Source organism: Somniosus microcephalus, chromosome 3 (assembly GCF_052327205.1).
Source record: "Somniosus microcephalus isolate GS21.2 chromosome 3, FLI_Smic_1.0, whole genome shotgun sequence".
NCBI classification, from domain to species: domain Eukaryota; kingdom Metazoa; phylum Chordata; class Chondrichthyes; order Squaliformes; family Somniosidae; genus Somniosus; species Somniosus microcephalus.
The window spans coordinates 92762983-92787274 of record NC_140989.1 but is presented as its reverse complement, the minus strand read 5'-3'; the positions used below and the strand labels follow the sequence as shown (position 1 = coordinate 92787274).

General features: G+C 44.4%; 1 protein-coding gene across 3 annotated transcripts in view; it reads right to left on the bottom strand.

Annotated features, from left to right (window-relative positions):
- Window positions 1–24292, bottom strand: part of sptbn1 (spectrin, beta, non-erythrocytic 1) — a 267400-nt gene that overhangs the window by 80684 nt on the left and 162424 nt on the right. For all 3 annotated transcript variants that reach the window (XM_085981343.1, XM_085981344.1, XM_085981345.1), the window contains one exon: window positions 10463–10614. In XM_085981343.1, the coding sequence (XP_085837469.1) occupies window positions 10463–10614 (152 nt within the window). The remainder of the gene's footprint in view (window positions 1–10462; window positions 10615–24292) is intronic.

The following is a 24292-nucleotide window of genomic DNA, read 5'->3' as shown; positions in this document are numbered from 1 at the left end:
CAGAGTGGGGCAAGCACTCTTTTCTTTCACCTTGGGACTTGGGTTTCAATCCAATCTAAATTAATGGGATAGATCATGAGTGTGGGGCAGGCTTGATGAACTAGCTGGTCTTTTCCTGCCCGTTATTTTTGTATGTTCAACAACTACAACTACTTGCATTTATTTAGCGTGTTTAATGTAGTAAAAAAAATCCCACGGCGCTTCATGGGAGTGTTTGCAAACAAAATTTGACACCGAGCCACAAAAGATATTGGGACAGACAAAGAGGTAGGTTTTAAGGAGTGTCTTAAAGGAGACGAGAGAGGTAGAAGCCGAGAGGATTAGGGAGGGAATTCCAGAGCTTAGGGCGTAAGCAGCTGAAGGCATGGCCGCCAATGGTGGAAAGATTAAAATCGGGGATGCGCAAGAGGCCAGAATTGGAGGAGGGCAGAGATCTCAGAAAGTTGTTGGGCTGGAGGAGGTTAGAGAGATAGGAAAAGCGAGGACGTGGAGGGATTTGAAAACAGGAATAAGAATTTTAAAATCAAGGCGTTGCCGAACAGAGAGCCAATGTACGTCAGCGAGCACAGGGCTGATGAGTGACCGGGAGTTGGTGCGAGTTAGGACACAGGTTGCAGAGCTTTGGATGAGCTCAAGTGTAAAGAGGGTGCAAGGGGGAAGGCCGGTCAGAAGGACATTGGAATAGTCGGGTCTAGAGGTAACAAAGGCATGAATGAGGGTTTCAGCAGCAGATGAGCTGAGGCAGGGGCAGACACGGGCAATATTACGGAGTTGGATGTAGGCGGCCTTGGAGATGGAGAGGATATGGAGTCGGAAGTTCAGTTCGGGGTCAAATAGGACACCAAGGTGGTGAATAGTCTGGTTCAGCCTCAGACAGTGGCCAGGGAGAGGGATGGATTTAGCGGCTAGGGAATGCACTTTGTGGCAGGGACCAAAGAGAATGGCTTCGGTCTCCCCAATATTTAGTTGGAGGAAATTTCTGCTCATCCAATACTGGATGTCGTACAAGCAGCATGACAAATCAGAGGCAGTGGAGGGGTCGAGGATAGTGATGGTGAGGTCGAGCTGGGTTTTTACATTTCTCCTTTCTGCTGGCAGCAAGTATCCGGTAGTCTCAGTGCCCGGTTAGGTGGAGTCAACAGTTCAAACTGTTTTTCTATTTGGATAAGAAAGCCTATAATTGCCAAAAGCAGACTTATACAGGTTATGATCAACGTTCCCGCTAAGCTGCGCGGCTGTCTGCTGGTCCCGCGCCTTTCCAATGGTAAATTTCGCGCATGCGCGAAACTGTAAATGGGCCGTGCAGCCCATTAAAGGGGCCGCGTGCCCCAAAAAAATATGGGGAACATTGGTTATGATGCCAATTTTTCAAACAATGAATCACTTTTGAAAAGGCCACTTTTAATATTGTTGCTTGGAAAAGCATAGGTGTGAATGGGGGATGATGAAGGAAGACACGTCCTGATCTAATGGCAAGCACCATAATGGCATATTTTTCAATCTCAGCTAGCAGAACTGACACGATGTAAACATTGAGCTCACACACCTTCCAGGGCCGTCATCATTATTTATTCATGGCCCTCACCACTATCGTTGATGCCCTAGTCCCTACTAAAACAATTACCCTCTCTCACTCTGGCCGTTCCCCCTGGTACGGCTCTCATCTCCGCTCCCTTAAGTCCAAGGGACGCAGACTGGAACGGGTATGGCAGACAACTGGTTTAGCCATTCACCACCAGATCTGGCTGGACCACATAAAGCACGATCGGGTCCTGCTCTCATCTGCCAAAATTGCTCACTATTCCAGATTCATTCTGGAATGCAAAGATAAACCTCGGCTCCTATTCTCTACTGCTAACAGTCTTCTTAAACCCCTCTCCCCTGTCTCCTCCACCCTCACCTTCGATAACAAGCGTGGGGATCTCATGGACTTCTTTGTCGCTAAGATTGAGACCATCTGTTCAGCTCTGCCACTTCCATTCCTTCCCCTAGCTCTGAACTCACATCTTTCTCCAGTTTCTCTCCAATCTCCCCTCATGACCTCTCTGTGCTCATCTTGTCTATGAGACCCACCTCCTGCTCCCTCGACCCTAGTCCCACCAAACTGCTGACCACCCAACTTCCTTTTCTGGCTCCCATGTTAGCGGAGATTGCCAACGGTTCTCTCTCCTCAGGTACTGACCCCCCTCTCCCTCAAATCTGCCGTCATCACCCCTCTCCTCAAAAACCAAACCTTGATCCCTTTGTCCTTGCAAACTACCGCCCCATCTCCAACCTCCCTTTCCTCTCCAAAGTCCTTGAACGGGTTGTTGCCTCCAATTCCATGCCCATCTTTCCCGCAATTCCATGTTTGAATCCCTTCAATCAGGTTTCTGCCCTTCCCACACTACCAAACGGCTCTCATCAAAGTCACAAATGACATCCTTTGTGACGGTGACGAAGGTAAACTATCCCTCCTTGTCCTTCTCGACTTTTCTGCAGTCTTTGACACGGTTGACTACTCCATCCTTCTCCAACGCCTCTCCACCGTCATCCAGCTGGGTGGAACTGCACTCGCCTGGTTCCATTCTTATTTATCTAATCGTAACCAGAGAATCACCTGCAACGGCTTCTCTTCCCACTCCCGCATCATTACCTCTGGTGTCCCCCAAGGATCTATCCTTGGCCCCCTCCCATTTCTCATCTACATGTTGCCCCAACATCATCCAAAAACACAGCGTCAGTTTCCACATGTACGCTGACGACACCCAGCTTTACCTCACCACCACTTCTCTCGACCTCTCCATGGTGTCTAAATTGTCAGACTGCTTGTCCGACGTACAGTTCTGGATGAGCAAAAATTTTCTCCAATTAAATATTGGGAAGACCGAAGCCATTGTTTTCGGTCCCTGCCACAAACTCTGTTCCCTAGCCACCGACTCCATCCCTCTCCCTAACGTCTGTCTGAGGCTGAACCACACTGTTCGCAACCTTGGTGTCATATTTGACCCTGAAATGAGCTTCCGACCACGTATCCGCAGCATAACAAAGACCGCCTACTTCCACCTCCGTAACATTGTCCGTCTCCGCCCTTGCCTCAGCTCATCTGCTGCTGAAACCCTCATCCATGCTTTTGTTACCTCGAGTCTTGACTATTCCAACGCACTCCTGGCTGGCCTCCCACATTCCACCCTACGTAAACTTGAGGTCATCCAAAACTTGGCTGCTCGTGTCCTAACTTGCACCAAGTCCCGTTCGCCCATCACCCCTGTGCTCGTTGACCTACATTGGCTCCCAGTTAAGCAGCGTCTCGATTTCAAAATTCTCATCCTCATTTTCAAATCCCTCCATGGCCTCGCCCCTTCCTATCTGTGTAATCTCCTTCAGCCCCACAACCTCCCCCGAGATATCTGCGCTCCTCTAATTCTGCCCTCTTGAACATCCCTGATTATAATCGCTCAACCTTTGGTGGCTGTGCCTTCTGTTGCCTTGGCCCTAAGCTCTGAAATTCCCTGCCTAAACCTGTCCGACTTACTAGCTCTCCTTCCGCCTTTAAGATGCTCCTTAAAACCTACCTCTTTGACCAAGCCTTTGGTCACCTGCCCTAATTTATCCTTATGTGGATCGGTGTCAAATTTTTTTTGTCTTAAAGTACTCCTGTGCAGTGCCTTGTGACATTTTACTATGTTAAAAGCGCTATATAAATACAACGTTGTTGTTGTTGTTGTAATTATTGGCCTGGATTGGACCTGGTCCTGGAACCTCACTTAATGTGAGGAGAGGTAATTTCCTGTACTATGCCAAGTATAATTTAAAGGGGGAGGTCTTGTTTGTTAGGTAGGCAGTAAATTATATTTGCATTCCATAGAGCCTCACAGACAAATTACATCAGTGAGCACAATTCACAGATACAGCAGTGTAGGTTTTCATACGAAAGGAGGCAGAAAGCCACAAGTGAGCCAAATGCATTGTGTGGGAGGGGGTAGCCAAAAGAGTAAACACACTGGAATGCAGAGGAACTGGCAGGTGAGGAAGCCATTTTGCAGCCACAGGAAAACTGCCAAAAGACGACTACTCAACTTGATTCTAGACTAATTAGAACTCTGGATATAGAGGGGGAATTTTAACCCTCCCACGATGGGTGGGAGAGGGTCGGGCGGGGTTAAATTGCTAAAATTCTGAAAGCCGACCCCACCCCGTTGCGAATGCGCCTACTTCTGGTTTATGCACGGCAGGTTTGGGGGTGGCTGGGTAACCTGCTCTGGAGAGGCAAGTCAGTGATTTTAATGTTAATGAGGCTGCGTTCCTCAGATTTTGAAAACCATTTAAATTTAACGCTGGCTGGCAGCTGAAGGGAGGTGAGAACTGTTGGATCCAGCAGATAAGTGCGTTTCCAGCAATGCTTGTGGGCCAGGAGGAGCAGGAGTGCTTCCCCCCAGCCCCTTAAGCAAACCTGCCACAATCTCCTCCCCACCGCGATTGGTCGACTCTCTCTCTCCCCCCACCCACCCCCCGCACCACCAGTGATCTCTCCCTCCTTGCTGCCACACTCCAAGCCACCTCCCTCCATTCCCACTGAACCCCGAACTTCTTGATTGCCAGGGACCGTCCCCAACTGCTGCGTTCTACAGCAGGTTTATCGGCTCATTATGGCTGGTTCCTGCCCAGCAGCTGGCCAGCTAACAGATATCCTGCCATTAAATTCAACAGGAGCTCTGCCTTCCCGGTATTTCCGGGTTTCACAGCTGCTGACGCGTGCCCCCGCTCCCTCCCCGCAAATATTGGGGCCAATGACTTTTGCCAGAAAGTGTGTCCTCTTGACCTATTACAGCTTGACTGAGACTGCAACTGCATGCAAAGCTCTTGGACAATCTTACAGCTCATTCACATTGGAGCCAAGCTGACACTAAATCGAACCTACATTCTGCTAGCCTGGAAATGCTCGATAGCGATAGTGGTGGCCTGAAATGGGACGTGTGCTATTTCCTAGGACTAATATTTTTCATTTTGAAAATTGCAAAATTCTCCAAGTAAAACTAGGCAGCAGAGCAAAAGATTGGATCTGATTAGCCGATGAATGGTTTTTCATCTTATCTTTGAGAGGCTATAGTCATTGTATGATATGTTATCATATAGAAGTCACTAAGAACTTAGCTAAAGCTGTGTTCATATTGGGTCTAGTGGGGTGCCAGCCCACAATGGGCTGGTGTTCTGCAGCAGGCAGCAACCTCTAGGTAAACGAGCTGGATGCATTAAGGTTAGCAGCTGGGAAGACCTAGTAAAAAAGATATCTCAATGGCTGTGCGTCTTAGTGAATCCAGCAAGTTGGGATTGCTGTGCGAGACCAATGTGTCAGGAGCTCATGGTCGCCAGCACCAACATTCCCGTTTAGCTGCGCGGCCGCGCATCTCTCTGAAGCTCTTGAGCAGGCCGCTTGCTGGGTTCTCAATGGAAAAACTGCGCACGCACGGAAGTCTGAAGGGGCCACACACCCAAATAAAATGAGGGGGAAAATTGGCCAGCACCCCATTAATCGCAATATAAAAGCAGTTCAAATCAGCACACGGATAGCATATACGGGACATCGTTACTGAACAGCAATTGGTTAAATGCTAATCTTCCACTGTTTTCAAAGCAGGATTTAACACTTGCCATTTCAAATCATCTCAGTTGATACCAATCTAACTTCCGAGTTAGATGGTTCTTCAAACTCCACACTAGAACTTGAGTACATAAACTAAGCTGATGCTCCAATGGAGTACTGAGGAAGTATTCCTATTTCTCAAGCAACTATCTAGTTACTATTAAAACTCTGGGTCAATAACAGCTTGAGGCAGAAAATTCCACATTCTACTCACTGTAAAGGATTTTTTTAAACTTCCCCTTTGAAGAGTCTAATTGGGGTAGAGGAGCAAATGGATCTAGGGGTAGATACACAAATCACTAAAAGTAGCGACGCAGGTTAATATGGCCATTAAAAATAAGCAAACAAAGCACTTGGGTTCATTTCTAGAGGGATATAAGTGAAATGCAGATAAGTTATGTTAAACTTGTATAGAACCTTGGTTAGACCACACTTGGAGTACTGTGCACAGTTCTGGTCTCCATATTATAAAAAGGATATAGAAGCACTGGAGAAGGTGTAAAAAAGATTTACAAGGATGAAAGCAGAACGGAGAGATTATACCCATCAGGAAAGACTGAACAGGATGGGGCTCTTTTCTCTAGGAAAGTGAAGGCTAAGGGGTGACCTAATGGAGGTCTTTAAAATTATGAAAGGATTTGATAGAGTAGATGTAGAGAAGATGTTTTCACTTGGGAACGGTAGCATAGTGGTTATGTTACTGGACTAGTAATCCAGAGGCCTGGACTAATGATCCAAAGACGTGAGTTCAAGTCCCACCATGGCAGCTGGGGAATTTAAATTCAGTTAATTAAATAAAGCTGGAATAAAAAGCTAGTATCAGTGACCATGAAACTATCGGATTGTCGTAAAAACCCATCTGGTTCACTGATGTCCTTTAGAGAAAGAACTCTGCCGTCCTTACCTGGTCTGGCCTATGTGACTCCAGACCCACAGCAACTGCCTGACATAGTCATACACACAGAATCATTCCTTTCAGCCAATGTCCCAAACTCCTCAATCACCATCCCTGGGTATGACCTGTCCCACCGGCAGGACAGACCCACCAGGGGTGGCGGCACTGTGGTATACATTGACTCCAGACCCCATGAAGTCTCATGGCTTCATGTCAAGCATGGGCAAGGAAACTTCCTGCTGATTACAACCATCCCTCAGTACTCCTTCATGTGAAGCAGCACTGAGAGTAGCAAAGGCACAGAATGTACCCTGGGTGGGGGAATTCAACGTCTATCACCAAGAGTGGCTCGGTAGCACTGAGCTGGCCGAGTCCTGAAGGACACAGCTGTCAGTCTGGGCCTGCGAGAGAACCAACACGAGGGAAAAACCTACTTGACATCATCCTCACCAATCTACCTGTCGCAGATGCATCTGTCCATGACAGTATTGGTAGCAGTGACCACCGCAGTCATTGTGGAGACGAAGTTCCATCGTCACACTGAGGACGCCCTCCGTCGTGTTGTGTGGCACTACCACCGTGCTAAATGGGATAGATTCAGAACAGATCTAGCAGCTCAAAACTGGGTATCCATGAAGCGCTGTGGGCCATCAGCAGCAGCAGAATTATCTTCCACCACAATCTGTAACCTCATGGCCCGGCATATCCCTCACTCTACCATTACCATCAAGCCAGAGGACAACCCTGGTTCAATAAGGAGTACAGAAGAGCATGCCAGGAGCAGCACCAGGCGTACATAAAAATGAGGTGCCAACCTGGGGAAGCTGCAACACAGGACTACATTCATGCTAAAAAGCAGAATCAGCATGCTATACAGGGCTAAGCGATCCTGCCACATCCAGTCGTGAATAGTGGTGGACCATTAAACAACTAACAGGAGGAGGAGGCTCCATGAATATCCCCATCCTCATTGATGGTGGAGCCCAGCACGTGAGTGCAAAAGACAAGGCTGAAGCGTTTGCAACCATCTTCAGCCAGAAGTGCCGAGTGGATGATCCATATTGGCCTCCTCCTGAGGTCCCCACCATCACAGAAGCCAGTCTTCAGCCAATTCGATTCACTCCATGTGATATCAAGAAACTGCTGTGTGCACTGGATACAGCAAAGGCTATCGGCCCCGACAACATCCCGGCTGTCGTGCTGAAGACTTGTGCTCCAGAACTAGCCGTGCCTCTAGCCAAGCTGTTCCAGTACAGCTACAACGCTGACATCTATCTGGCAATGTGGAAAACTGCCCAGGTATGTCCTGTCCACAAAGAGCAGAACAAACCCAATCTGGCCAATTACCGCCCCACCAGTCTACTCTCAATCATCAGCAAACTGATGGAAGGTATCGTCGACAGTGCTATCAAGCGGCACTTACTCACCAATAACCTGCTCACTGATGCTCAGTTTGGGTTCCACCAAGACCACTCGGCTCCAGACCTCATTACAGCCTTGGTCCAAACATGGACAAAGGAGCTCAATTCCAGAGGTGAGGCGAGAGTGACTGCCCTTGACATCAAGGCAGCATTTGACCGAGTGTGGCATCAAGGAGCCCTAGTAAAATTGAAGTCAATGGGAATCGGGAGGAAAACGCTCCACTGGCTGGAGTCATACCTAGCACAAAGGAAGATGGTTGTGGTGGTTGGAGGTCAATCATCACAGCCCCAGGACATCGCTGCAGGAGTTCCTCAGGGCAGTGTCCTAGGCCCAACCATATTCATCTGCTTCATCAATGACCTCCTTTCCAACATAAGGTCAGAAATGGGACTGTTCGCTGTTGACTGCACAGTGTTCAGTGCCATTCGCAACTCCTCAGATAATGAAGCAGTCCATGCCCGCATGCAACAAAACCTGGACGACATTCAGGCTTGGGCTGATAAGTGTCAGATAACGTTTGCACCACACAAGAGCCAGGCAATGACCATCTCCAACAAGCGAGTGTCTAAACGCTGCCCCATGACATGTAATAGCATTACCATCGCCGAATCCCCAATCAGCAACATCCTGGGGAGGTCACCATTGACCAGAAACTTAACTGGACCAGCTACATAAATACTGTGACAACTAGAGGAGGTCAGAGGCTAGGTATTCTGCGGCGAGTATCTCACCTCCTGACTCCCCAAAGCCTTTCCACCATCTAAAAGGCACAAGTAAGGAGTGTGATGGAATACGCTCCACCTGCCTGGATGAGTGCAGCTCCAACAACACTCAAGAAGCTTGACACCATCCAAGACAAAGTAGCCCATTTGATTGGCACCCCATCCACCACCTTAAACATTCACTCCCTCCACCACCGGCGTACCATGGCTGCAGTGTATACCATCTACAAGATGCACTGCAGCAGCTCACCAAGGTTTCTTCGGCAGCACTTCCCAAACTCTCAACCTCTACCACATAGAAGGACAAGGGCAGCAGGCGCATGGGAGCACCACCACTTCCAAGTTCCCTTCCAAGTCGCACACCATCCGAACTTGGAAGTATATCGCGGGTCCTTCATCATCGCTGGGTGAAAACCCTGGAACTCCCTCCCTAACAGCACAGTGGGAGTACCTTCACCACACGGACTGCAGCAGTTCAAGAAGGCGGCTCACCACCACCTACTCAAAGGCAATTAGGGATGGGCAATAAATGCTGGCCTTGCCAGTGACGCCCACATCCCGTGAACGAATTTTAAAAAAACTTGTGGGGAGTCCAAAATTAGGGGGTCATAAATATAAGATCAAATAATAAATCCAATAAAGAATTCAGGAGAAACTGCTTTACTCAGAGTGGTTAGCATGTGGAACTTGCTATCACAAGGAGTAGTTGGGAAAGAAAACACAAGCATGTTTTTCTTAAGATTGTATTAGACTGAATGTACCTTAAGAAACCAATGGCCTAACTCTGGGAACATCGTTATAGAAACCATAGCTACCTAGTTACACAGGTGATTAATGATCAGACTAATCTTTAATCTACAGTATTGCATTCTATTGCAACAAACATTCCTGTGAGTATATTCAAATAAAGGCGTGTTCAACTGCATTGTCTTCAGGAGGACAAAACAGTTCCCTCACGAATCAGAGGTTTTCACTCCCATTGTAAATGGTGTGCAATGCCAAGTAACAGTACCTGTTCCTTAAGAGCCTACTTTTTTTGTATACACTATCTTTATTTGACAATAGTTGAAATATCTGTAGAAGTTGGCACCTAGACAATGAAAGCTGTACCCAAATCTCAAAACTAAACTAAATTGTTCAATTAGAAACAAAAGAAAACAATAATGGCAATCAATGGTAGTACAGTATAACAAAGTGATGAAGAATTTTATTTATGCAATTGAAGTACTTAAAATTTCTTTCAATCAACTGCATACTTAAGATCTCAGTGGGGTCCTTGGAACAGCTGAAACCTATAACTCCACTGCTCTACACAGAATTTAGTCTGATTAATGTCAAATCTCAAGTTTAATATTTTAAGTTAATATTTTCTTCATGTACACAGATATAAGACATGACACCAGAGCTCAGCAATGACCATGTCAAGATTATGGATACATGATTTTCTTGCTAGTAAAAATAAAGTGACGGTACTGGGCCCTTCTAAATAGCTAAGAAAGAATCATTAAAAAAAAATGAAATTAAACAAGCAGAAGTACTACGTTTGTACTGGTTATAATGATCTTTAATAACTAATTATATTAATTCCAGCCCAAAGAAAAACTGCTTCTCAGAGATCTTCAGTTCTCAACTGAAGCTGCAGTTTATCTACATTTTGTTTAATTTAATAAACATACCAAGAACTGCTACCTGAACAAAGCCTTCCATAGTCACATGCTTGTGTAGGAAGCAAGTAATTGACAGCATTTTGATCAAGGGAATATTGCGGGTCATGCATCCTTCTGTTAATCAAATACTTACAAGTCTTTCTCCTGACAACACCTCGAGTAGTTTGATCAGCATCCGGCCATCGCGTAGATCTGTGTATAAATCTGTGATTCTGCAAGACACTCGTGCCAAGTGTGAGTTCACCCATTTTGTGAATGTCTTCTTTTGAACAGCTTCACGCTCGTCTGTAAAATGAAAACAAACAAAAAACTAGTTTATTCACTATTCAACCGATTCAACATTTTGAGGAAGTATTCATCCTTAAAGTTAGAAATTAAGTACCTCTGGGAAAGGGTTCAAATAGCACGAATCTACAATTGGGTTTAGAGTTTAAGCAATGCACTGAAAATGCCCAGGTCTAAACATCTGCATGGTCAATGAAGGTCTGCTATTATAGCCAGGCATCTGAATTTTGATAGAAAGCTCTAATATGCCCTAGTTATACTGAATACTTCATGAACGTATATATTCTCAGATTCCAGCCTTTTCATTATTTCCACATCAGGAATCATATTCACACTTAGAAATCTCAATATGCAAATAAACCATCACTTTATCATTAATATGGTTATGAAGAGCTTCAAGTTTCTTCGATTGGTTCTTTGCTGAACAAATATGCTGTGAAAGGGTGCCAAACAGTAAGCAATATGTCAAATGCTTCAACAACCAATCGCCATTGGTTTTGTAAAGACGGGATAACTCGGTCACTTTAAATGATGTTATGCTGCTGGCTCCTGACACACAGCAACCTCAACCTAAACTTATCAGATTTATTAAGGCCAGGACAACCTGTTTTTAGTGGGTCTTCCCAACTGCCACTAATCTATCTGGGCAGAGCAAATGTGCTGTTCTGACTGTCGTGCAATTCCTTTTAAGTGTGGCCTCTGAAGTGCTTTGGAATGTTTTTCTATGTTAAAGGTGTTATATAATAGAAGTTGTTGGTTACACCATGATATCAGCATGTAAAGATGCATATCTGACCGACATCACAACACCAGTCAGGACTTTGCACATGTACACTAGCTAAACAATCACAGCCAGTCTGTGCAGACATTATATAGCTGTATCCAGTTTCCAACTGGTTTGCACGGAGACCGGCTGCACTATTCAAGTATAACTGTGGGAGATTAACTGTTCTTCAGCAATCTGGCCAGCAATATAAAAGCGGCTTTATATTAATTTCCAATCAACATCAAACTGTGAAATCTTTTTTTTAGTTCCCATGTATATTTAGATAAAGCGCCAGAGGAAATGATAAAATTAACATTTGTGATCACACTTTTGGACTTCAAAGCTGACTTAAGGATACCATCAAATAAAAGGCATGGTTCTCGGATCAGAAAGGCTTTGAACTTTGTCTTGGACTTTTGTAAATCATCGTACAACTTCTTCACAAGTTACTCAAAATTCACTGTTTTACAAAATTTGAAAGCAGGTTCTGGATCAGAGCTGCAATAGACAGCATTTCAAGACTCAACTTCGAGGTCACTCATTGTCACTCTGCATGTTAAATACAGAAATTGCTGGGTTGCTATGCATCTGAGGCATTTCATCAATTCATGGAAGGCTGGAGATTTCAAATGAAGCCTCATACTGTACTGTACATTAATATTCATCACAGATATGGGCAGATTTGAGCAACAGCTCTCTTTGGGAAATTTAGACCAATTCCAGACTGCAAATCACATGAGCACATTCAGGAGTGGCATCTTTTTTAGCTTCATATTTCCTTTTGAATCCAGTCATTGTCTTAACAAGGGACATATGTCTGTGACCACTCCCATAGGGAGTTATATTTGGAACATATTTACAGGCTGCAACATTTCCAGTGATGAGTTATTGTTACATTTATTACCCCTCTATCAAAACCGTCTCCCTTCTCATATCCTCAAAGATAAAATCAGAATAATTCCTTGTAAAATCTTCTGCAGTTTTCGATTGGCATGGCATATCTGGGATTTGACAGATTTGTATCGAGTCCGACACAGCTGGGTCAGTGACCAGTAGCAGTAGATACATAATTAACCCAGAAAAGCAAATATGAGCACAATGAACCTCTTGGTCTGACTTTCCTGTCACAATTAGTTTCAAATTTTAGACTAGGGGAGTACTTGGAGAAAATATTAAATTTTTTCCCCATGATTTGTTGGTGTTGACATCGACTTGAAGTTTGGCATTTTTGTCGGGTTTTAAGAAAACTGGGATCCTTATACCTTGGCTCAGGGTATAAAAAATTAGGGAAAGTGAGTTTAATGCCCGAGAGAAGTGCATTATGTGGCCCTTTCCATTTCAAGATGGGAATTAGCAGCTTGCGATTATAAATTAACTTCCATGGCTACAGCTAATCACTGGTCTGTACTCTGATTGATTCAGTAATTAGAATTGAAAAGAGTGATGGATACAATGGGGGTGGTGCCATTAACCTACAAATCCCTGTCCTAAACACAGTGGAGCTCTGCTCAAACATTACCATTATAGTCCTTAGAGACAGATCCACTATGCAAGTGTGCAATGCAGCATTTTACAGGATACAGTTTTCTCAAATATTCAAAACAAAGCTTAAATCTGATCAATGCCCTAGTCACGGTAAAAGGCAACCTTTCCTTCTAACTACTGCATAGCAGTCTCTCCTCTGTTTTTCATGCTAAGAGATGAGTGATATGGTCAGATTATTTATGGAACACACAAGCACCATTATTCTGACATTAATTCACACACTGCTGCTAAGCAACAGATAATGCATCAAATGACCTTCAGCTGAGGTCTGAAGAATAAATAAATAATTGAGCTTTTCAGTCTAGGTATTTTATAGTAGGCCTACTTATTTACTTACAGCCTGATAAACTGAAAATCTATTATGTTCTGCCTGAATGGAATGGCAATAGCAGAAAATGAATCTATAAACTAATAAGTACAGCAAAATAATGCTAGAGCTAAACAGAAATTGGGTTATATAAAGCTAGTTCACAACAACTATAATGTCCTATAAGATACCTGAAGAAGGTGACCAATCTTTATCTCAAAGCAGAATACAAAGAAGGACAATGCAGCAAAGACCCTAGAAGAGATGCACCAAATCAAAATACTTTGGTTACCTGTGCGTTGTATACAGTTGTGCAATTACAGTAGGTTTTGCTCAATGGGTTTTTAAAAAGCCCCTCAGTTGTTAGGCCAATACTTAAACACTGTTGCTGCTTGACCTTTCAATCCGTCTCCAGTAACTAGCTTACATCAACAGTTCATGAATATTTCTACATCTCCTCCTCCTCTTCTTCTTAGACAGTCCCTCGGAACCGAGGATGACTTGCTTCCACATTAAAAATGAGTTCGCAGGTGACTGATGAGTCCAATGCGGGACCTACAGTCTCTGTCACAGGTGGGGCAGACGGTGGTTGAAGGGGCGGGTGGGTTGGGTGCTTGGGTTGACGTGCGCTCCTTGCGCTTGCTCCTGGCGAAGAGACTCAAGGTGTTTGGCGCCTTCCCGGATGCTTCTCCTCCACTTTGTGCGGTCTTGGGCCAGGGATTCCCAGGTGTCGGTGGGGATGTTACACTTTTTCAAGGAGGCTTTTGAGGGTGTCCTTGAAGCGTTTCCTCTGTCCACCTGGGGCCCTCTTGCCGTGTCGGAGCTCCGAGTAGAGCGCTTGTTTTGGGAGTCTCGTTCTACACCTATCAATTATAGCATCCACAGAATCACAGCACAGGAGGCGGCCATTTGGCCCAAAACACTTAGAGGTACCTGCTCTAATCGTTTTTTGCAGACCTTGCTGGGTTAGCTTTTATATTCATACTTTTGGAAACCTATCCAACTCCCTTTTAAATTAATACAATGACAAAGGGGCCGAGGGTGGGCTTTTTGAGGAGGATAATGATGACAGAAGTTTTGAAAAGGAGGGGGACAGTACCTGAGAAGATGGAGCCAGTTACAATGTTAGCTCTCATGTGGGCCAGGAAGGCAACTTGAGTGGTCAGGAGTTTAGGGGGATTGGGGTCGAGAGAGTAGGAGCTGGATCTCGTTGACAAGATGAGCTTGGAGAAAGCATGAGGGGAGTTAAGAGAAAAACTAGAGAAAGACGTGGGCTCAGGACTAGGGAATTGAGGAAACCTTGGGGGAAGTTGGCGGACAAGAGCAGAGCCAGTTGAATCGATTGTCTCAATCTTAATGACAAAGTTGTTGGTGGTGAGGGCAGAGAACAGGAGTTTAAAGAAATTCTTGTTAGTGGAGAAAAGAAGCCGGGAGTTACTTTAGCATTCCAGGACGATCCTGGAATAGTAAATAGTTTTGGCAGCGGGGAGCAGAGCTCAATAGTGTTTGATGTGATCCAGCTAGATGTGGCAATGGATGGCTAAACCAATTATGCGTCAGATACTTTTAAGTCTGCATTCCTTGGACTTGAGGGAGCAAGAATGGGGGCCATACTAGTGGGAAATACCAGGTGGGAGAGAGTAAGTGCTTTACTGGGGACAAGGGCATCAAAGGGAGAAGTGAGGGAGTGATGGAATAAATTGACCGTTGCAGAAGTATAGTGGCAAATGGAAGGCCAAAAGTTAGACAGTTGGGTGTTTGAAAGTCCTGTTGCAAATGACTTGGGGGAAGAGTTTTTTCCAGGGGCAGACACAGAAGGAAATGGGATTGGAAAGGGGTAGGGGGATGTGAGTGATCCAAGGAAGTGGCCAGAGATTGCTCTGTCTGTGATCGAGACAATGGCAGTAGATGGGCCACATGAAGTGGCAAGGGTGGCTTTTATTTTTGTTTATGTGAAGGGGGAGGATTAAGGGAGGACAGGAGAGCAGTGAAATTGGCAGAGAGGGCAGGTGAGTTGAGATGGAGATTGAAATCACCGAGTATGAGTCGTCGCTCAATGCGGAGGCTTAGGGAGGAAAGAAGTGAGGATGTCTCAGTGAGAAACTTGGCATGGCGCTTGGGGGGGGGGGGGGGGGGGGCGCAGTAGAGAATGACAAATTTAAATGAGAGGGATGGAACAAGGCAAGGTACTCAAAGGAGGAGACGGTGCCAGAAGTTGGGAGAGCTATCAAGGTGATATTTGGTGACAAGGGCCACCATCACAGTTTGCGTGGGGCAGGTGGTGGGAAAGTATAGCCAGGTGGACAGGCTTCAGTAAGGGGCAAAGTGTCAGCACCCAAGTTTCACTCAAATACAAGATATCAATGCAATCATCCACAAGAAGATCGTGGATGGTAATGGCTTTGCTCGTGAATTAACAAACTTTCTGGAGGGAACTCATGGTGATTGTTGGTCTGCTGTCAAGGGTCCAGCAGTAGCTCGGGTGAGTGGGACAGGAAGGAAGTTCTCATGAATAGTCCCCAAGCAGGTGACTGGGCAAGGTGGTCAACGAGAGAGGAATACGGGGAAGTTGGGGTTGTTACTCGCCAGGGGGCAGCAATGGATGACGTGATGAGCCCTTCGCAGAATGCCAAGAAAGGCATAAAAGATAGCGGTGGGCTTATCCAAGGGGAGAATTCCAGTCTGGGATGGCGGCTAGAGAATAGGAAGGTAGAGGAAGTGTGAAAGGTTGGGGTAGGGATTTGGTGCTGCGGGGTGGAGAAGAAAGTACCCCAAGAGGGTAGAAATGAAAGGTGCCATGATTAGTTGACAGATAGGGGAGGAAACAGGAGAGAGACCAAGAGAAGAGAGAAAAAGAGAGATAGAAGTAATTGGTTCGGATCCAGAGTACCAGTCAAAATGCGTACGCGAGTAGGCACAGAGGAAACTCAGGCATGGCAAAGATCAGTCAAAGATATGTCCTGGCTGTAAACAGAGGATAGGGAGTACATAATATGAGAGCATAAAGTTAAAGCGAATCCCATGGTGGGGCGATGTTGACTTGTAGACAGGGTAGAGTCACCTTATAATCAGGGGTCCAAAATCTGCACATTTACAGAAACCCTGAAAATAAAGTACCAAAAAATGCCAACTGCCAAACCAACCTCCCACAAAGAACTAAAACAAATCTTCACCATTGTGCCAAAGGATTTGGCAAATGTGATCTCCGATTCTCTTGAACCGACCCCAACACCTCAAACACACCATTAACATATCACACATTGATGTGCAATGCATATTTGGTTTAATTCACCATTTATACTGCACTATAACCTGAATGACTCAAATCACCTCTGCTTTCAGAAATGTAATGCAATGCCTTTAACTTGCCCTTAAACTGGATAATACCACAACAAACAAAACCAGCACAATGTGTTGGTTTGGATTTGGTTTTGAGCATGCAAGTGCAGGTCGCCACAAGTTAATTTGGTTCTGAATTCTTCATCTAAGAATGCAGCAAACAGCAATGCAAACAAAAAGAATAAAGCTATAAATGCTGGCAATCTGAACCAAGAACAGGAAATGCTGTAAATACACAGCAGGTCTGTCAGCATCTATAAAGAGAAGTGAAGTTAAAGTTTCAGATGTAACCTTTGTCAGAACTGAAAACAAAAATACGTTAGCCTCTTAGTAGAGTTAAAAAAAAGAAATAACACCAATTACAGAGTGGAAGTTAATGTGTTTACAATACAATAGCACTATATTGCTATATGATGCCCTCTAGGACAATAATCTAATCTATCCCAAGATTTCAAAACACATTTTTATATAAACTAATATAACTGACATGAACTACAAAATAAGTAATCACTGTTCTAGATTCTAGACGCCAGAAACCAATATAACTAACTGTTATGTTAAGGGATATATGGATAGGGCAGGAAAGTGGAGTTGAAGTAGTTCGCAACCTTGTGTCGTATTTGACCCTGAAATGAGCTTCCGACCACATGTCCGCAGCATAACTAAGACCACTTATTTCCACCTCCGTAGCATCGCCCGTCTCTGCCCTTGCCTCAGCTCATCCGCTGCTGAAACCCTCATCCAGACCTTTGTTACCTCTAGACTTGACTATTCCAACGCACTCCTGGCTGGCCTCCCATGTCCTACCCTACGTAAACTTGAGGTCATCCAAAACTCGGCTGCCCGTGTCCTAACTCGCACCAAGTTCCGTTCACCCATCACCCGTGCTTGCTCACCTACACTGACTCCCTGTTAAGCAACTCCCCGATTTAAAAATTCTCATCCTTGTTTTCAAATCCCTCCGAGACTGTGACCCCCTAGTTCTAGACTCCCCAGCCAGGAGAAACATTCTCCCTGCATCTACCCTGTCAATCCCTGTAAGAATTTTGTATGTTTCAATGAGATCACCTCTCATTCTTCTAAACTCTAGAAAATATAGGCCTAGTCTACTCAATCTCTCCTTATAGGACAATCCCCCCATCCCAAGAATCAGTTTGGCGAACCTTCGTTGCACTCCCTCTATGGCAAGTATATCCTTCCTTAGGTAAGGAGACCAAAACTGTACACAATACTCCAGGTGTGGTCTCACCAGGGCCCTATATAATTGCAGCAAGATGTCTTTACTCTTATACAGGTAGACTATCCTTTATCCGAAAACCTCGGGACCAGCCGAGTTTCGGATAAAGGAGAATTTCGGATTTCGGAAGGTGGGTCGGCGGGGGGGGGGGGTTGGCGGGGGGGTCGTGCGCACGACTTACGCTGACGCTCAGCGTAAGTCAGTCGGGGTCGGCGGGGGTCGGGGCCGGCGGGGTACGCGGGGGGGGGTCGGCGGTTGTCGGGGTCGGCGGTTGTGGGGGCCGGCGGGGTCCGCGGTTGTCGGGGCCGGCGGGGTCCACGCTGGCGGGGTCGGCGGGGCCGTGCGCATGACTTACCCTTTATCCGAACTTCCGAAACCGGAACCCTCTAAAAACCGACGGTTTTTTCGTTCGTATGCACGACTTACGCTGAACGAAAAAACCTTTGGTTTTTAGAGGGTTTCGGTTTTCGGAAGTCCGGATAAAGGGTAGTCTACCTGTACTCAAATCCTCTTGTAATAAAGCCCAACATACCATTTGCTTTCCTAATTGCTTGCTGTACCCGCATGTACACGAATCACTGAAAGTTAACAAGGACACCCAGGTCCCTCTGAACACCAACATTTCCCAATCTCTCACCATTTAAAAAAAATATTCTGCTTTTCTATTTTTCCTACCAAAGTGGATAACTTCACATTTCTCCCCATTATATTCCATTTGCCATGTTCTTGCCCACTCACTTAACTTGTCCATATCCCCCTGAAGCCTCTTTGCATCCTCCTCACAACTTGCATTTCCAGCCAGCTTTGTATCATCAGCAAACTTGGATATATTACATTTGGTCCCCTCATCCAAATCATTGATATAGATTGTGAATCGCTGAGGCTCAAGCATTCATCCTAGCAGTACTCCGCTAGTTACAGCCTGCCAACCCAAAAATGACCCTTTATTCCTTCTCTGTTTTCTGTCCGTTAACCAATCCTCAATCCATGCTAGTATATTGCCCCCAATCCCATGAGCCCTAATTTTGTTTAATAACCTCGTGTGGCACCGTATCGAATGCCTTTTGAAAATACAAATACACCACATCCACTGGTTCCCCCTTATCTATTCCGCTAGTTACAACCTCAAAAAACTCTTAACTGATGCGTGAAACATGATTTCCCTTTTAGAAATCCGTGTTGACTCTGCCCAATCCTATTATTATTTTCTAAGTGCCCTGTTACCATGTCCTTATTAATAGATTCTAGCATTTTCCCTACTAATGTCAGGCTAACTGGTTTGTAGTTCCCAGGTTTCTCTCTCCCTCCTTTCTTAAATAGTAGGGTTACATTTGCTACTTTCCAATCTGCAGGAACCGTTCTAGAATCTATGGAATTTTGGAAAATGACAACCAATGCATCCACTATTTCTACAGCCACCTCTTTCAAAACCCTAGGATGTAGGCCATCAGGCCCAGGGGATTTATCGGCTTTCAGTCCCATTAATTTCTCCAGTACTACTTTTTTTTTTAAACTAATACTAATTTCTTTCAGTTCCTCATTCTCGCTAGACCCTTGGTTCTCCACTATTTCCGGGAAGTTTTTTTGCATCTTCTTCTGTGAAGACAAACACAAAGTATTTGTTTAATTTCTCTGCCATTTCTTTATTGCCCATTATAATTTATCCTGTCTCAGCCTGTAAGTGACCCACATTTACTTTCGCTAATCTTTTCCTTGTTACATGCCTATAGAAGCTTTTGCAGTCTGCTTTTATGTCTCTCGATAGTTTACTCTCGTATTCTATTTTCCCTTTCTTTATTAATTTCCTGGTCCTCCTTTGCTGAATTCTAAAATCCTCCCAATCTTCAGGCTTACTACTCTTTTTGGCAACATTATAAGCCTCTTCCTTTGATCTAATACTATCTTTAACTGCTCTCGTTAGCCACAGTTGGACCACTTTTCCTGTGGGGTTTTTGTGCCTTAAAGGAATGTATATGTGTTGTAAATGATGTATTTAATTCTTTAAATGCTAGCCATTGCTTATCTATCATCATACCTTTTAATGTAGTTTCCAATCTACCTTAGCCAACTCGCCCCTCATACCTACGTAGTTTGCTTTGTTTAGATTTAAGACCCTAGTTTCGGATTTAACTAAATCACTTTCAAACTCAGTATAAAATTCTTTCATATTATGGTCACTCTTCCCTAAAGGCCCCTTTACTACAAGGTTATTAGTGAACCCTTTCTCGTTGCACAATACTAGATCTAAAATAGCCTGTTCCCGAGTTGGTTCTTCAGCATACTGATCTAGAAAACTATCTTGCATATATTTCATGAATTCGTCCGCCACACTATTACTGCAAATTTGGTTTGCCCAGTCTATATATAGATTAAAGTCCATGATTACTGTATTACCCTTGTTAATTGCGTCTCTAATTTTCTGATTTATACTCTGCCCTACATTGCAACTACTGTTTGCGGGCCTATAAACAACTCCCACCAATGTTTTCTGTCCCTTGCCGTTTCTTAGCTCCACCCAAACTGATTCTATTTCTTGATTTTCAGAGCTAAGATCCTTTCTCTCTACTGTCTTTGTCCCATCCTTTATCAGGGCTACCCCTCCTCCTTTTCCATTTTGTCTATCTCTTCTAAAAGTTAAGTATCCTGGAATATTTAGTTCCCAATCTTGGCCACATTGCAACCACGTCTCTGTGATGGCTATTAGATCAAACCTATTAATTTCTATCTGCGCTATTAATTCATCTATTTTGTTGCAAATGCTTCGTGCATTCACTGTAGTGCCTTTAGCTTTGACTTATTTCTATTTTTACCTGATGTCACCTTAGTCACTGATGCCTTATTACCTTCGTTAGTCTTTGTCCCTTCCTGACCCACTCTGCTTATTTTTTTACCCAAAACGCTACTCTGCTCTAGAGCTTTGACATTTTTCTCGCTGCTTTTAAATGTACTCTTTCTCTAAATTTACTCTGAATCCCCCCCCCCCCCCACTTCATTAGTTTAAAGCCATGGGATCTAGGAAGTAACAGCTGCCAATAGCGGGGTGAATGGAGGGAGCGATGCACAAGAGGCCAGAGTTGGAGGAATGGAGAGTTAGATGGGGCGGGTTGTAGGGCTGAAGGAGGTTATAGACATAGGGAGGAATGAGTCCATGAAGTGATTTAAACACAAGGACGAGAATTTTAAATTTGAGGCATGGGGGACTGGAAGCTAATGTAGTTCAGCAAGGACAGGTATGATGGGCGAACGTGACTTGGTGCATGATAGGGTATGGGTAGCACATGATGGGCGAATGTGACTTGGTGCGCGATAGGGTATGGGTAGCACATGATGGGCGAACGTGACTTGGTGCGCGATAGGGTATGGGTAGCACATGATGGGCGAACGTGACTTGGTGTGCGATAGGGTATGGGTAGCACATGTTGAATGAGCTGAAGTTTATGGCTGGAGGCCGGCAAGGAGAGCACTGAATAGTTGAGTCTGGAGGTGACAAGAGCATGGAGGATAGTTACAGCAGCAGGTAGGCTGAGGTAGGGGCAATGGTAAGATATGTTAGAGGTGGAAGTAGGCAGTCTTCGTGACAGGGTCAGAAGGCCAGTTTGGGATCGAATAGAATATACTCTGGGTGGGAGATTTCAATATCCATCAAGAATGGCTTGATCGTATCATCACTGACTGAGCTGCCCGAGTTCTGAAGGACATAGCTGCCAGATTGGGCTTATGGCACGTAGCGATAGAAGCAATAGGAGGGAATAACTTAACCTCATCCTCACCAATGTACCTGTCGCAGATGCATTTGTTCATGACAGCACTGGTAAGTGTGACCACTGCACAGTCCTTTTGAAACTAAGTCCCGTCTTCACACTGAGGACACACTCCATCGTGTCGTGTGGCATAAGTGGGATAGATCAACCAGTCTAGCAACTCAAAACTGGACATCCATGAGGTGCTGTGGGCCATCAGCAACAGCAGAATAGTACTCCACTACAATCTGTAACCTCATAGCCCGGTATATCCCTCATTCCTCCATCATCAAACCAGATGACCAAAATTGGTTCAATGAGGAGTGTAGAAGAGCTACGTGGAAGCAGCACCAGGCGTACCTGAAAATGAGATGCTAACCTTGTGAAGCTACAATACAGGACTATATGCATGCTAAACAGCAAAAGCAGCATGTTACAGACAGAGCGAAATCATCCCACAGCCAACAGTTTAGGTCAAAGCTCTGCATGCCTGCCATATCCAGTCGGTGGACAATTAAGCAACTAACGGGAGGAGGCTCCATGAATGTTCGCATTCTCAATGATGACTGAGCCCAGCACGCGAGTGCAAAAAACATGGCTGAAGCATTCAAAACCATCTTCAGCCAGAAGTGCCGAGTGGATGATCCTTCTCGGCCTCCTCCTGAGAACCCAACTATCACAGCTGCCAGTCTTCAATAAATTCAATTCACTCAAGAAATAGCTGAGTGCACTGGACACAGCAAAGGTTACTGCCTCCGACAACATTGCGAATGTAGTGCTGAAGACCTATGCTCCAGAACTAACTGTGCCTCCAGCCAACCTATTCAAATAGGGATGGAACACTGGCATCTACCAAACAATGTTGAAAATTGCCCAGGTATGTCCACTCCACATAAAGCAAGACAAATCTAACCTGTCCAATTACTATCCTATCAGCCTACTCACAATCATCAGCAAAGTGATGGAAGGAGTCATTAACAATACTATCAAGTGGCATTTACTCACCAATAACCTGCACCAACCCGACTTAGATTATATCACTGTTCCTTCATTGGCACTGGGTTAAAATCCTGGAACATGCTACCTAATAACATTATGGGTCTACCTTCACCACATGGACTGCAGCAGTTCAAGAAGGCCCACCACGTCCTTCTCAAGGACAACTACGGATGGACAATAAATGCTGGCTTTGCTAGTGACGCCCATATCCCAAGAATGAATTTTTAAAAACGCCAAGGTTGTGAACAGCATGGTTCACCCAACATTAAACAGGTGTTGCTACCAGATTTGCAAAGACAGGTACGTTTAACTTCAGTAGTACCCAGACTGGACGAGATCAAATGTCATGTCAGCGACATGTAAAATCATCTTTCATCTAGTTTTCATAATGTATAGCAAAGTATCCTGCCCACAGATTTTGTTTTGCTCCTTACAGGGATAGATGGTTGCCTACTAAATGGCACATTGAGTTAGAACGCTAACACACAACACTATTCATCTGCCCAACTCACCTCACAAAGGTTGCAGGCTTTATAAGTTTAAAGAACATAGAAACCCTGAAAAGAATCTTTCCTCCTCCTAACATTGTTAGTATTATTGTGTTTTTGCTTTAAACTTAACAAATTTGGTTGGAACTAATTATGTTTTAAAAGACGCTACAGATGGGTACAACTCTCTTTTTCTCATTTAATTATTTAGCATGTGAAAATCCCAAATCAAAGGAAATTGGCCCCAATTTTGCCTACAAGATAAAATTAGTGAGTATTTAGAAATGCATTGGTTAATCAAGGACAGTCAGGACATGTTTGTTAAAGGCAAGTCCTGTTTGACAAATTCAGTGGAGTATTTTTTAAGTGATTGAATAGATAAAGGAATGTAGGTGCAGTTTATTTGGATTTTGAGAAGATGTTCAGTAAGGTAACTTAAGAACCTTGTTAAAATTGGGTGTATGGTAATGGATAAAATGTACCAGCATAGGTAGAAATGTCACTGATGGACAGGAAGCAAAGAGCTGGGATAAATGGATGTTACTTAGAATGGAAGTGGTGTACCCCAGGGGCACACGCTGGCCACTTTTGTTCTTGTATCTATAATTTGGACTTGGGTATATGGAGCTCAATCTTGAAATATGCTGATAACACAAAAGGAGTTGTTTGGCAAGCTGTAAGGAAGACTGTACAAGACTTCAGGATGACATAGATATACAAGCCGAATGGGAAAACAAGGGTCAGATACAACTTAATACCGGTAAGTGTGAGGTAACATGAGGTATATGCTCAACGGAAAGATTCTGAAGTGTGTGGATACATAGAGGGCCAAATACATATTTCTTTCTGCGAGTGCAGATAGCTAAAGCTATAAAACAGGCCAATGACATTTTGGGTTTTATAAATAAGGCATAGGGCAGAAGAGTAAAGAAATAATGATACATTTATACAAGCATTGTAAGGACACAGTTAAGAGTACTTTGTGCAGTTTTGGATGCTCCATTGTAGACCACATATTAAAGCCATAGAGAACACACAGCATAGATTTACCAGGATGCTGCCAGGGATATGGAAACTATAATTACAAGGAGATACTTGATACACTAGGATTATGTTCACTGGAGCAGAAAAGAGTAAGAAAGGATTTAATACAAATTCTTAAACTGATTAAGAGTTTTGATAATGTGAATAGGGAAAGGCTACTTCCTCTGGTTGAGAAATCAGTAATAAGGAGTCATCAATTTAAAAATCAATAAG